Genomic DNA, 15,526 nt, shown 5'->3' with positions numbered 1-15,526 from the left:
AATACAGTGCTATAGAATAAAGTATTGTCAAAACATGCATCATCTAGAATCAAGCACCAGATCAACTCTTAAAAAAAAACGAGCGGACACGTGTCAGCAGATTTATTACAGTTGAGGCTACAAGCAGGTCAAAGGCAGGACCAGCACATCTCTGAGGGACCGACTCTGGTTCTAAAATGTAAAACTGTGTACAAAGATAAACAGGGACTGCAAGGCGTCGGTCAGTGAGTCTGTTGCCAGCGCTCCGGCCAGACCTTCTCTGTCCAGCACTGCAGTAGCCGCAGCACGTCGATGCGCTGGTAGACCCGGCAGAGGTCGGTGAGTTCCGTGACGGTCTTCTGGTTGTAGCGAAGCAGGAACTCCTGGGTGGGACTGTAGGACAGGGAGCCCTGGGTACGGTGCTCGAGCAGGGTCAGTTCGTCGTAGCTCATCCCCCAGCGGCTCGCAAAGTTCTTCCAGTTTTTGACGGTGCAGTGGTTCGGGTCCAGCTTGAGCCGCAACGTGTCCAGGAGATCTTTGTCGTTCATGAGGTCGCTGATCTTGGGCGGCGGGGCGGGACAGAAGCACTTCTCACACGGCCGGTTGAACAGCTGCAGCTCTTTGGGGAAGTCTGGGAGAGATGTAGAGAAGTGAGCACCAGATCTCGCTAAAATTGAGACAACCATAAACATGACAAAAAAGTTCTGAAACCCACTGGCATCATAGAATCTGGGTTTCTGAGGTGTGGCAGTAGGTTGTAGGGAAGTGTTCCCTTAGTTCCACAAGAATAACATGTATTTATTTATATTTTTATCATCATCATCTTTAGACATAATTGTTATGAAAGAGATGAAATCTCAAAAGCAGTGATTTCCAGCAGATGGCGCCATAATGAAGCACTAATGTATCATAAGTGCCTCACGCTCGATCATTATCTAACTACAGGGTAAGACGATACACTCGAACTACACTGATGCAATTGATATTTCTGTTTAAAGTTCCACTTTGATTTAAGTGCGTCTTAAATATATCTTGGACTCTATTGTACTCATCAGTAGCTGTCTCTTTGTCCAAAACTCTCTTATAAATGAATATTAAGCCTCACCCACTGAAAACTCTTTTCTGGAGATTGAATCTTGTTTACCATAACCACACTCACTCCAAGGGACTTGTTGTCCAAACAATGCGGGGAGTGATTAAAGCTGGCTGGAGGAGGAGGAGCAGGGGCCCAGAAAGTTGGGTTTAAACATGGCCTAGCATAGTGGTGAAAGTCTTGGGTCCCTTTTTATGTAGAATAACCATGTGGAGCATATTAGAGTGTGAATTGGTTAAAATATATTTTATTGATGTGTGAGGCCTCAGAGTCTAATCACTAGTTTGTAGCCTTAGGAAGTACCAACAAAACCTTCTACTTATCTATGCTGTGTCTATGGCATACTTGAATACTCAAATCTAGTATTTTTAGTGTGTAAGTGTGTCTCAATTCTTGCACCATGCACACTAAAACGCCCACAAAATTGAGTATGGTTCGTTGGACACTATCTACCCTAAACAGCTGCCATCCTAGTGACGTTGTAAATTGAAGTTACGTCATATATATGCATTAATATATACATATACTTACAGGCGTATTTTCAGCAGCAGTAAGAGGATGACACGACAGATGTCAGAGGATGTCTTCGGTGCTGATACCAGCTTAAATATCTGGCGAATATTTTGTTTTTCATATTTTTTCTTAATTTCTTCTTCCAAACTTGCAAAACGTGATGCCAGCAGGTGGCGATAGCGTTCAAACAGCTGATTGCAAGCATCGTTAAATAGTAGTAGAAGAAGAAGCTGTCGCGTCATTTCCTGTTAGTGTGTAGCAGCAGAGTTTGATTTGAGACATACTATCTGTCGAGAATTTGCGTACTAGTTAGTATGTACACTATCCTGATGCATACTAACTTCTAGTATACTAAGAGAAGAATGTGATTTGCGACACAGCACTGGTGTCAAACTTTACATAGGCTCATTACTGCCGCTCAGGCAATAAAGGGAACTACAACGAAGGATTTTCTTTTTTGGGTTGTGGAGCAGTACTTTTCTGAAGTTGCACGGTTGAACAAAGTGTGTTTCTCGTCGGCAAAGTTAGTTTTACCTGGTGAGGTGGAGGTCGGGCAGGTGCACTCCTCCACGTCCTTCACTGGCTACAATGACACAGAAATTTAATGCTCGACTCAAAACTGGTTCCCGGCTGCACGACTGTGATGTTCAGCGGTTCTGTTGGACGCAGCAGGTGTGAGACACTTCAAGCTCGACATGTTGCCACTGGTTCCTGCGCGACGTGTCCAAACCAGAGTCGCTCCAGGAAGATCAGTCGCACACGCCGATCCCCCGAGGGTTGAGCGAGTCACAAGCATCACATGATCGCTAACATCAGAGTTTGTTTTTTAGAATTATCGACGTACTCTCGTCAGCATAGAGTCACAGACTGTACGAGCGAAACATGGTCGTCTACAGAGTTTCATCGCAGTGGATACGGAAACATTTGTCCAACAAATAAACAAGTGGATGATGAACAAACCTGACCTGTGTGATTCTGTTGGAGGGGCTCAGGTATCCAGAGGGCATAGAGCTGAGGTGGAGGGTCACCTGGTCTGACCAGAAACACCCAAGAACACAAATGAACAAGAGGCAAAACAAGATCTCTACAGATGCACGGAACTGCTACAGTAAGTGATGATAAGCTGTAGAGTAGCCACTGGTTAATGTAATCAAAATGAAGCAGCGGAGAGTTAAAGACATGGGATAGTTAGCATCGGACTTGAAGAGTTGGGCTCACAGTATCCAGTCACAGTTAAAGTGAGGGTCATGTGAGCGACATAGAGCTAATGTCAGCCTTTTGGTTAGCAAAACAAAAGGTAAAGTGGCGGTTATGCAAGTCTCAGAGAACTAAAGTGAGGTTTAGGTTAGCTACAAGGAGCTAAAGCGAGGTAAATGTTAGCAACATCATGCTAAAGAAAACTGGTGTTTAGCTGTACATTTCTTACGTGAGGATCATGTTAGCTACATATTGCTAAAGCGAGGCTCATGTTAGCTACACAGTGCTAAAGCAAGACTCATATTAGCTACATATTGTTAAAGCAAGACTCATATTAGCTACATATTGCTAAAGCGATGCTCATGTTGGCTACGTCATGCTAAAGCATGACTCAAATTAGCTACATATTGTTAAAGCAAGACTCATATTAGCTACATATTGCTAAAGCGAGGCTCATGTTAGCTACATCATGCTAAAGCAAGACTCATATTAGCTACATATTGCTAAAGCGAGGCTCATGTTAGCTACAAAGTGCTAAAGAAAGACTCCTATTAGCTACATATTGCTAAAGCGAGGCTCATGTTAGCTACAAAGTTCTAAAGCAAGACTCATGTTAGCTACAAAGTGCTAAAGAAAGACTCATATTAGCTACATATTGCTAAAGCGAGGCTCATGTTAGCTACAAAGTTCTAAAGCAAGACTCATGTTAGCTACAAAGTGCTAAAGAAAGACTCATGTTAGCTACATATTGCTAAAGTGAGGATCATGTTAGCTACATATTGCTAAAGTGAGGCTCATGTTAGCTACATCGTGCTAAAGTGAGGCTCATGTTAGCTACATCGTGCTAAAGCAAGACTGACGTAAGGGTTACAGGGTGCACAAGAGTTATAGCGTAGCTATAGTTAGGCTCTTATTAGCAAATAAGAGCCGGGCAAGATGCAGAGAGCTAAAGCGAGGGTTTTGTTAGCGACAGAAAGCACTGCTCCTTCCAACAGTGACATTAGCAACCGACTCACCATGAGGATCCGTGACTTGAACTGGGTAATTGGCCTCCAAAGACTGTGGTGAGAAGATGAAAGTCATTTACAGATGTTACAAAAAGCAGCTTAGAGACGCATTAGAAGTTCTGATCTCAACATTCAACAATAAGCTACAGCTAATGTTCCATATTTCATCTGAACACGAGGCCAGATGAGTCCCAGCCTGCCGGGACTTGTTGGAGTGCAGCGAGTGCGTCGAGTTGTGGTGCAGAAAATTAATCGTAATTCTCAGAAGAAAAACACGAGGGGCCTACAAACTTGAGCGGAAAGAAGTCAAGCTCACTATTTCTGCCACGAAGGTGGTCGTGTCGGTGTCCTCCACCGGCTCCGAGCTCATCCTGCCTGCAAACAAACAAAAAGATGAATTAAAAACTGAGTACAACACAAACACGTCCATGAAGTCTGTGAGATCTGAGAGAACAACCACATTACGGGACCTTTGCATCTCAGCTCTGACAACTTGTCAACGTACGCGAGGAAGAAGATGTTGCACAAAGAGTTCTTCAGATCCGAAAATACCTGCCGGGACTGTGACTCTCCACCGTTCACGTCACTGAGCTCTCTTTGTTTCTCTAAAGAACAGCGACCACAGAACTCCGCTGGCCTTTCTAGAGTTCCACTCCGACAACGAGTTGGTACGAGACAAGGTGTAAAATGGGATTTGCTGACATCATCAAACTCAACTTTATTACCCTGGTTCATTGTTGTAGTTCATTGATTACTCAACATGGAGGTCGGTCTGCATCATGAAGAGACCTTCAATAACTTCTCTATGACTAGGGGGTTCTAATATATAAAGGAAAGGAACAATTAAATCTTAAGAGATCCTGGCGATGACTGAGGACGAGAGGATACGGCAGCTTTTAAAGCTGATGTTTGGACATGTTTTGGTTTCAAAAGAAATTAAGTCAGTTACGACTTCGTCAAGAGTCATGTGGTCTGTAAATTCTGCAACACTAAAGTAAGTCAAGTACTCGGACAATACTACAATACTACCTTCACCTGATTCCTAAACCTGAAATCACCACAACTTTATTTTACAAATATAAATATCTTCTCAGTTTTTCCGTTTGTTTATTTCAACCATTTTCTACGACTTTATATATGACCTTCTGATCTTCAGAAACTTTGACAACTCTGGGTTCGAGCCACTGCTGGAGATGACAACCCTTCAGGCAGACATTCTGCAGGTGTCCTGCAAACCACTGACTAGAGATGACATGGTTTGGACTTTTTGCAGGAGTGTAGATATTTATCCAGAACCAGTCCAGAAACTAGAGGTTGTGCAGCGGATGTGAAAAGACGAGAAGATTCCTCTTTAAAAAAAAGGTTGCAGAATGCCTAAAAGAAAGACCAACATTAAGAACGTTTGTGACTGAAGCTCCACATAAGTGTCTTCATGCAGGTGACCAACATCCCGACCACAGAGTCGACAAGTCACCTAGCCGTCCAGAGAGTCAGTCAGAACCTCCTGGAGAGCTGGAGAACATGCAGCAGGACTTGTAGCCCCGTCGCCCAATTATCCGGCGCGAGCCGAGCCTCGGATCAGAGGAGCATTGTTTCTCCCTCGCTGGGAATGTCGGGCGTGCCGGGACGCGCTCGGGATGAAGTTCAGGAGATGAAATATAAACCACATCATAACACGTCGCTCAGGGGGCATAATTCCACCAGGTGAAAACGGCATGTGGCCACCCAGGTCTCCAACTTGACTCTGACCCCCCGAGTCTCTATCCCAGGTGTGAATTACATTTGGGGTCATTTATCTACATGGGCTGACCAAAACATTATGACCACTTATACAGTCACATCTCTGCCTCACTAGATTTTTTATTTATTTAAATGTTTATGATTCAAACAAGTGATATTACCGTATATCTCATTACTATTTATAATATTATTTTTTAAGAATTGCACTAACCAAGTATGGACAGTATGGACCACACTTGAAGGTGGAAGCTCAAGGTGCACTGACATGACAAATGTTAGCATAACAAGGAACACAACCGAAGACTTTTAGAAGTAGGACTAATGCAATCGCCGTTTGGTTCACCGCTGCACTCGCTTTTGAGATGTTACTTTACTTGATTAAAGATCTAACTAAGGGTGACTGAAAATGTAGGTTTAATTTAAAGTTAACCCTTGTTTTTAGAGTATACATAATTAACAATATTAAACTAGACAGTCAAGACAACAACGACGTTTGGATAAAGATGGAAATGGAAAAAAAAAGTCCAAACGTGCAGGTGGACAATAAGAATGTGGTCCTCGTTAAGTTAAAACTCCTCAGGTGTGAAGAGTCCAGGTGGAACCAAACAGAAAGTTCTAACTCACCGAACCTCCCTTTAGAGTCCGCCACAGAGTTGAACTTCTTTGCTGCAGCTTCTCCCATGTCAGAAAAAATAAAAAGTGTCCAACAAAAGCTCGAGAAGATCCTGAGAAAGGAGAAGATCCTGAGAAAGCAGAACATCTATCGCAGCCCACCGGCCGCGACTGGATCTGAACCTCTACAGTGGAGGTGCTGGATTAATGCTGCATTCACTGCAGGCTCGGAGTTTTGTAGTTCTCGCGTCCTTTTTTTTTTTGGTCCCAACATTTAAGATCAAATGTAGACCTCGTTTAATACACAAATATTCCCTCGCTAGGTAAGCATTGGTGTATTATCAATTCACGTAAATGTTAACGAAATAATTCAAGAAGAATATCTAGTTACACAAAATGTACTTTTAATCTTAAATAAAAACACCTTACTTGTTTGACCAGGTAAACTCTTACCCATCAAGTCAGTTCATGCAACAATTGAGCTCTTAAAATGTAATAAAAAACCTTAAGTGGTGTCGCTATTGTGACCCACAGAATGTGACCCACAGAATGTGAACCACAAAAGTACTTTTTTTTCCTTTTACTGTACTTAAAACAATACATCACCTTGTATTGTGTTGCACTTTTACATTAGGAGGTTTTGATAGAAAACTTTGCATTTATATGTGTAGTAACGCCTTATGACTTATTGTTTTGGTCTTATGATATCATTCTTTCGTTACATGTTACAATAAAACTCTCCCTCGTGCTTGACTGTTTTTACATGTATTTATTTGATTGTTTTTACACGTTTTTATTTGATTGTTTTTACACGTATTTATTTGATTGTTTTTACATGTATTTATTTGATTGTTTTTACACGTATTTATTTGATTGTTTTTAAATGTATTTATATGATTGTTTTTACACGTATTTATTTGATTGTTTTTACATGTATTTATTTGATTGTTTTTACACGTATTTATTTGATTGTTTTTAAATGTATTTATTTGATTGTTTTTACATGTATTTATTTGATTGTTTTTACATGTATTTATTTGATTGTTTTTACATGTATTTATTTGATTGTTATTACGTGTATTTATTTGATTGTTTTTACATGTATTTATTTGATTGTTTTTAAATGTATTTATATGATTGTTTTTACATGTATTTATTTGATTGTTTTTACACGTATTTATTTGATTGTTTTTAAATGTATTTATATGATTGTTTTTACATGTATTTATTAGATTGTTTTTACATGTATTTATTTGATTCTTTTTACACGTATTTATTTGATTTTTTTTTTACATGTATTTATATGATTGTTTTTACATGTATTTATTTGATTGTTTTTACATGTATTTATTTGATTGTTTTTACATGTATTGATTTGATTGTTATTACGTGTATTTATTTGATTGTTTTTACATGTATTTATTTGATTGTTTTTAAATGTATTTATATGATTGTTTTGACATGTATTTATTTGATTGTTTTTACACGTATTTATTTGATTGTTTTTAAATGTATTTATATGATTGTTTTTACATGTATTTATTTGATTGTTTTTACATGTATTTATTTGATTCTTTTTACACGTATTTATTTGATTTTTTTTTTACATGTATTTATATGATTGTTTTTACATGTATTTATTTGATTGTTTTTACATGTATTTATTTGATTGTTTTTACATGTATTTATTTGATTGTTTTTACACGTATTTATATGATTGTTTTCACATGTATTTATTTGATTGTTTTTACATGTATTTATTTGATTGTTATTACGTGTATTTATTTGATTGTTTTTACATGTATTTATTTGATTGTTTTTAAATGTATTTATATGATTGTTTTTACATGTATTTATTTGATTGTTTTTACACGTATTTATTTGATTGTTTTTAAATGTATTTATATGATTGTTTTTACATGTATTTATTAGATTGTTTTTACATGTATTTATTTGATTCTTTTTACACGTATTTATTTGATTTTTTTTTACATGTATTTATATGATTGTTTTTACATGTATTTATTTGATTGTTTTTACATGTATTTATTTGATTGTTTTTACACGTATTTATTTGATTGTTTTTACATGTATTTATTTGATTGTTTTTACACGTATTTATTTGATTTTTTTTACATGTATTTATATGATTGTTTTTACATGTATTTATTTGATTGTTTTTACATGTATTTATTTGATTGTTTTTACACGTATTTATTTGATTGTTTTTACACGTATTTATATGATTGTTTTTACATGTATTTATTTGATTGTTTTTACACGTATTTATTTGATTGTTTTTACACGTATTTATTGTATCTGTCCTGTATTTAAAGCAAACTATAAACGTAATTTGTTGTTACGGTTTATAACAAACAATACCAAACCGGAGCAGCAGGTGGCAGCACGTCCACATGTTGTACCGACACCTGTCGCTTTTGCCTTTAGTTTCTTCCCAAATCCGGATGTACATGAACGCCTCATCACAAACGCGCTCTATGCTGCGTCATCACGCACAGGGCAACGTCACCGTCTCGACCAATCAGACGCCGCGTCTCCAGCTCGGCTCAGAGCGGATGATATGGCAGCTTCGAGACCAACCAGGTGGAACTGGCTTTTGTTAGCGTCGATGTGAGCCTCAGCTGTGGGTCCTGGACTCGGCGACAGGGACCGCCGACGCGGACAATGATTTACCTGGTCTTGATCTCCGCCTTCACCGGGGCGCTGGTGACGCTGGTGCTCCAGTTCCTCCTGATCTACCGGAGGAGTCCGGAACCAGCGGCCAGGACCGAGCAGTACGTCAAAGTGGTGCCGGACGACCTGCTCAAGGATTACTTCAGCAGCCAGACCGTCGAGTCGGGCCAGAACCAGCAGCCGGACGGTGGCGCCGCGTCCAGGCAGGCGGAGGCCGCCTCCGGCCCCGGCGGGAGCCCCAAGCAGTCCCCGCCCGCGCACGGCGACCCGTCGGAGGCGGACAGACCCGAGACCTGCTGCTTCCTCAACGCGATCTTCTTGTTCCTGTTCCGCGAGCTGCGCGACACCCCGCTGGTCCGGCACTGGCTCACCAAGAAGATCAAGGTGGAGTTCGAGGAGCTGCTGCAGACCAGGACGGCCGGGCGGCTCCTGGAGGGTCTGAGCCTCAGGGACGTGTCTCTGGGGAACTCGCTGCCGGTCTTCAAGAGCGCCAGGCTCATGAAGCCGGTGCAGATGAACGAGGACGGCATACCCGAGGAGCTGAACCTGGAGGTGGACATGGAGTACAACGGGGGGTTCCACCTGGCCATCGACGTGGACCTGCTGTTCGGGAAGTCCGCCTACCTGTTCGTGAAGATGCGGCGGGTGCTGGGCCGGATGAGGCTGCAGCTGACCCGCCTGCCCTTCTCGCACTGGTCCTTCTCCTTCCTGGACGACCCGCTGGTGGACTTCGAGGTGAAGTCCCAGTTCGAGGGCAGACCTTTGCCGCAGCTCACGTCCATCATCGTCAACCAGCTGAAGAGAGTGATCAAGAAGAAACACACGCTGCCCAACTACAAGATCAGGTACACACAGAACAGACACACACAACTGAGCACTGATGTAGAAGTGACACACAAAACTGAGTACTGATGTAGAAGTGACACACAAAACTGAGTACTGATGTAGAAGTGACACACAATACTTATTACTGATGAAGAAGTGACACACAAAACTGAGTACTGATGTAGAAGTGACACACAAAACTGAGTACTGATGTAGAAGTGACACACAAAACTGAGTACTGATGTAGAAGTGATACACAATACTTATTACTGATGAAGAAGTGACACACAAAACTGAGTACTGATGTAGTACTAACACACAAAACTGAGCACTGATGTAGAAGTGACACACAAAACTTGGCACTGATGTAGAAGTGACACACAAAACTGAGTACTGATGTAGAAGTGACACACAATACTTATTACTGATGTAGCAGTGACACACAACATTCAATAATGATGTAGAAGTGACACACAATACTTATTACTGATGTAGAAGTGACACACAAAACTTGATACTGATGTAGAACCGACACACAAAACTTGGCACTGACGTAGAAGTGACACACAAAACTCAATACTGATGTAGAAGTGATGCACAATACTTATTACTGATGTAGAACCGACACACAAAACTTGGCACTGACGTAGAAGTGACACACAAAACTCAATACTGATGTAGAAGTGATACTCAAAACTCAATACTGATGTAGAAGTGACACACAAAACTCAATACTGATGTAGAAGTGATACTCAAAACTCAATACTCATGTAGAAGTGATACAAAATACTTATTATTGATGTAGAACCGACACACAAAACTTGGCACTGACGTAGAAGTGACACACAAAACTCAATACTGATGTAGAAGTGATACTCAAAACTCAATACTGATGTAGAAGTGATACTCAAAACTCAATACTGATGTAGAAGTGATACAAAATACTTATTACTGATGTAGAACCGACACACAAAACTTGGCACTGACGTAGAAGTGACACACAAAACTCAATACTGATGTAGAAGTGATACTCAAAACTCAATACTGATGTAGAAGTGATACAAAATACTTATTACTGATGTAGAAGTGACACACAAAACTTGATACTGATGTAGAACCGACACACAAAACTTGGCACTGACGTAGAAGTGACACACAAAACTCAATACTGATGTAGAAGTGACACACAAAACTCAATACTGATGTAGAAGTGATACTCAAAACTCAATACTGATGTAGAAGTGACACACAAAACTCAATACTGATGTAGAAGTGATACTCAAAACTCAATACTGATGTAGAAGTGATACTCAAAACTCAATACTGATGTAGAAGTGATACTCAAAACTCAATACTGATGTAGAAGTGATACTCAAAACTCAATACTGATGTAGAAGTGATACTCAAAACTCAATACTGATGTAGAAGTGATACTCAAAACTCAATACTGATGTAGAAGTGATACTCAAAACTCAATACTGATGTAGAAGTGACACACAAAACTCAATACTGATGTAGAAGTGATACTCAAAACTCAATACTGATGTAGAAGTGACACACAAAACTCAATACTGATGTAGAAGTGATACTCAAAACTCAATACTGATGTAGAAGTGATACAAAATACTTATTACTGATGTAGAACCGACACACAAAACTTGGCACTGACGTAGAAGTGACACAAAACTCAATACTGATGTAGAAGTGATACTCAAAACTCAATACTGATGTAGAAGTGACACACAAAACTCAATACTGATGTAGAAGTGACACACAAAACTCAATACTGATGTAGAAGTGATACTCAAAACTCAATACTGATGTAGAAGTGATACAAAATACTTATTACTGATGTAGAACCGACACACAAAACTTGGTACTGATGCAGAACTGACACACAAACTAAGCCCTGATGTAGAACCGACACATAAAACTTCGTACTGATATAGTACTGACACAGAAACTATGTACTGATGTAGGACAGACACACAAACTAAGTACTAATGTAGGAACAACACACTAACTACTGATGTAGGAACGACACACAAAGTACTGATATAGAACAAACACACAAACTAAGTACTGATGTAGGAACAACACACAAACTAATCATATAAACAATTCACTTTGTATTGATTCTTCACTGCTAATGCATTTAGCGTCTCTGATGTTTGTGTCACTATGATCGTCTTTTATCGTGACTCCTCCTCTTATGTGACACTCTTTTGTTTCCCCTCTAATATATTTTATTACTTTGAAGTCCCTCCATCTTCTTTCCTTCATAGTTTCCATGTTTATTATGACATTTAATCGTATTGATGGCACTTGAATACTGAGGTCACTTCCTGTACTAGAGATGATCTAGTTCTGATGCTTTAAAGGAGTCATTTATGCATTGTGTGTTTCTCTGAAATACTTAAATGTACTGAAGAAGATTCAAATGTACCAGTCCTGATACATGTAGAGCAAACACACAATAAGCTACCAGGTAGACTGGAGGTCAAATACTACAATTTTTAATTCATCAACACAAACATTATCAGTTAAAACACAAACCACTTCTGGACTGAAATGTACACGATGTTTACATCAGATCGTTGACACTCACTTGGACATGAGTATTTGTACACTTGCGGCCATAAGATCATGTTCTAATGCGCACAAAGCCTGAGGATCAGGAGCGACGCACACACACAAGCACGTACACACAGTGAAAGTCAGCCACACAATTACCACAAACGGGGTTAGAAATTCACGCAATTACAGTCAAGTTAGACTCGCGCACACACACACACACACACACAGCAATGAGTTTAGGTACAAACGCACATACGGCTGTTGTGCGACTTAATGACTGCGATTTAAGTTCAGGTGTGTAGTTTAGCTACACAACGACACTAGTGGTTTTAAGAAAATTAACATGACGACAAGACAGAGTATTGGTACACGCACCTTCAAGCTGACACACAACTTACTAGTTAGACACAGAGCTAAACACTTTTACCTGAAATATATTAAGCTCTCAAATGCACATAACTTTAAATAACACAACAATGTCCTTGAGCAAGACACCAGCACAGTTGGAACTGTGGCAACAATAATTGTGTTACTTCTTTTTTCACCAAAATGACACTCACTTGTTATTAGGGCTGTTTGTATCGGCAAGAATCTGGTGATACAATACGTATCACTATACGATACAATATGTTGCGATATATTGTGATACTGTAGTAACAAGTATATATGTGTAGTATTGTCGAGTACTTGACCCTGGTGTTGCAGAATTTACCGTCCACATGACTCTTGAAGTCGTTACTGCTTTAATTTCTTTTGAAACCAAAATTTGTCCAAACATCAGCTTTAAAAGCTGCTTGACTCAACTGTATCCTCTCGTCCTCAGTCATCGCCAGGATCTCTTAGGATTTAATTGTTCCTTTCCTTTATATATTCGAACCCCTTCTAGTCATAGAGAAGTTATTGAAGGTCTCTTCATGCTTTCATTGGTTCTGAAACCAAAATATGTCCAACCATCAGCTCATTTAATGTAATGACTGCTGCCATCTAGCGGTCGGAGGTTTCTTTGCAACACCAAAAAATTAGCAAACGCTGTGAATAATATGTTAGTTGTAAATAAAAAAATATTTGGTAGAAAATAAAACCGTAAAGTTAAATAAATCAATACAGTTCTTGTATCGATACGATCTCATGAAGACATTTGAGGAAGTCTATCAATATTTTTTGCTATGTTTGTATCGTCGATCTAAACATAAACATCCTTAATCGCCTTCAATGTGCGGGTAAATGCTAACACCAGAGAGTATGTTGCACCTCTGCTACATCTACGTCTGCTTCATCCATGTTGTCTCAAATCACACAGTTCTCTAAGTGCACTGTTTTACAGTACACTGTAAAACAGTGCACTTACTTGCCCAGTGCTCAAATTTCAACAGTGTAGTTCTGTCTCAAATCAAACTCTGCTGCTACACAATGACTCGACAAATTCTTCTTTTACTACTTTTTAACACTGATTAAAAACAGCCTCTATCACTTACACTTGACAACACTTTTCTCCAACTAGTTATTCAGTTTAAGTTTCAAGTTATTGTGTTTCCATTTTGTTATGACTGTATTTTTGTAAGTAAGTAAGTAATTTGTATTTATAGAGCGCCTTTCTAGACCAGGGTCACAAAGCGCTTAATTATATATATGCTTAAAAGGTCACCACAAGACAAACGCAGGAGTCTCAGAGAATCAAGGAAAAGCCTTCACAAATAAAAGTGTCTTCAGATTTTTCTTGAAGGAGTCAGTAGATCATCAAACACAGAGATGGTTCCAAAGCTTAGGAGCAACAGTCTGGAAGGATTTCTCTCCTCTGGTCCTGAAGTTCAGGAACCATCAGTAGATTCTGATCCACAGACCTCAGAGCCCGAGCTGGGGTGTAAGTCTGGATCAGATCACTGATGGAAGGTCTGACCATGAATAGATCTGAAAGTAAGAACCAGAATTTTAAAGTTGATCCTGAAAGAAACTGGCAGCCAGTGAAGAGTTTTATAAGAGTGGAAAGTGTCCTTCGATCCAAACTCAATTTCCGTGCACCATTTGAGTACTCATTGTGCACTACGTTTTCGCACACTTCCGATCAGGATGCACTTGTGCACTCAAAATATTAAGTGTAAGTGCAGATGTGTGCGATTTGGGACACACCTCAGTCTCACAAGGACACATGAAAGTTGACACACCTGTCGTCACACAACCACCTGTCGTCATAATTGTCGATGTGTTCCTTCAGTTTCTCTGTGGTGACCCTTGTGGTGGACGAGACACTTTAGTGATCTGCAAACATCTAGACGAGAGTGCGAGTCTCTTCTCTTCTTCAGTTTTTGTTGAGTAGAACATGTTCATTACTGCCCCCCACAGGTCACACATTTGAGATGAAATGGTTTCTACTCAACAAAGAGTTATTGTCACAATTGAACGCGTCATGACCAGAACCAAGACGTTCGTCTGCCGAAACTCACGTGATCAGCGATTGAACTTTGACCCTCTGTGTTATGAAGGCAGCAGACAAGTCGCTCATGTCTAAGCTTCCTCCTCATCAGCTGTGCTGGACCATGAGCCCCGACTGGAGGGACGAGTCGGTCCGAAACTGGTCGTCATTGAAGCAGAAGAGCATGGACCTGTGAGGTCCTTTTTCTTTTGTCTTCTCGTCTGGAATATTGCAACAGTTTGTTTTAATGTCTTAACAAGAAGGATCTGTCTCGCCTGTAGTTGATGCAGAACTCTGCAGCCAGAATTCTGACCGCTCTAGTAGAAGAACTCACATTTTTCCTTCCACAAACATCTTAAGACACATTTATTCATGCAGGTTTTTCCTTGATTCTCTGAGACTCCTGTGTTTGTCTCTGTGTTGTCTTGACCTTTTAAGCATATATTTTATTGAGTATTGTTTTAATTGTTTAAACGCTTTGTGACCCCAGACTAGAATAGTGTTATTAAATATTACTTACTTACTTTAGTATATTAGTCGTCTTCACCTGCAGACGGACATGTACAAGTCCTGCAGAAGCCGTTGTGTTGTAAACATGAGCGACATCTCTTCTGTCGCCGCCCAGATCCAGTTTCTGTGACTCGGGCCAGATGGAGGTTACCTGAGGTCAAGTCTGTCGGTCACCTGTCGTCCTGACCGTTTCACCTGCAGCTTAACCAGATGATGTCATGGTGTCAATGATCTGTAACGTGTACTTGTCCGAGTACTTGAATTTACAGACCACATGACGTAACAGTTTTCATTTGTTTTGAAACAAAAATATGTCCAAAACGTCATCTTTAAAAGGCTGCTGGAGCGGACTGTATCCTCTTGTCCTCA

At 40.0% G+C, this 15,526-nt stretch overlaps 2 protein-coding genes across 4 annotated transcripts in view; one reads left to right on the top strand and one right to left on the bottom strand.

Moving 5' to 3' along the window:
- Nucleotides 1–87: 87 nt before the first annotated feature.
- edaradd (EDAR-associated death domain) lies at nt 88–8,947 on the bottom strand. 3 transcript variants are annotated; one of them, XM_087802175.1, is made up of 7 exons: nt 8,836–8,947; nt 6,154–6,254; nt 4,106–4,164; nt 3,799–3,841; nt 2,551–2,618; nt 2,120–2,168; nt 88–610 (listed from the first exon to the last, which is right to left on the bottom strand). In XM_087802175.1, the coding sequence occupies exons 2-7, from the start codon at nt 6,209–6,211 to the stop codon at nt 222–224; spliced, it is 666 nt and encodes a 221-aa protein (XP_087658301.1). In that variant the 5' UTR covers nt 6,212–6,254; nt 8,836–8,947; the 3' UTR covers nt 88–221. The 3 variants fall into 3 exon arrangements, with proteins under 3 accessions (XP_087658301.1, XP_087658302.1, XP_087658300.1); XM_087802176.1 differs by lacking the exon at nt 6,154–6,254; XM_087802174.1 differs by lacking the exon at nt 8,836–8,947 and having other exon boundaries at nt 6,154–6,562.
- Nucleotides 8,630–15,526, top strand: part of pdzd8 (PDZ domain containing 8) — a 29,594-nt gene continuing 22,697 nt past the window's right edge. Inside the window, exon 1 of the mRNA XM_087802173.1 lies at nt 8,630–9,680. Within this exon, the coding sequence (XP_087658299.1) occupies nt 8,827–9,680 (854 nt within the window). The 5' untranslated portion in view covers nt 8,630–8,826. The remainder of the gene's footprint in view (nt 9,681–15,526) is intronic.

The sequence above is a fragment of the Callionymus lyra genome, chromosome 11, assembly GCF_982586985.1.
Source record: "Callionymus lyra chromosome 11, fCalLyr1.hap1.1, whole genome shotgun sequence".
NCBI lineage: Eukaryota > Metazoa > Chordata > Actinopteri > Syngnathiformes > Callionymidae > Callionymus > Callionymus lyra.
Note: the sequence above shows the minus strand (reverse complement) of the source record. Positions and strands in the feature narration are given on the sequence as shown.

Coding starts and splice junctions, on each gene's coding strand:
- edaradd (XM_087802174.1), bottom strand. CDS start 6,289: ATGTTCTGCTTTCTCAGGATCTTCTCCTTTCTCAGGATCTTCTCGAGC. Junction 4,165..6,153: donor GGACTCTAAAGGGAGGTTCG/GTGAGTTAGAAC, acceptor GTTTGTTTGCAG/GCAGGATGAGCTCGGAGCCG. Junction 2,619..3,798: donor TCAAGTCACGGATCCTCATG/GTGAGTCGGTTG, acceptor GTTTCTGGTCAG/ACCAGGTGACCCTCCACCTC.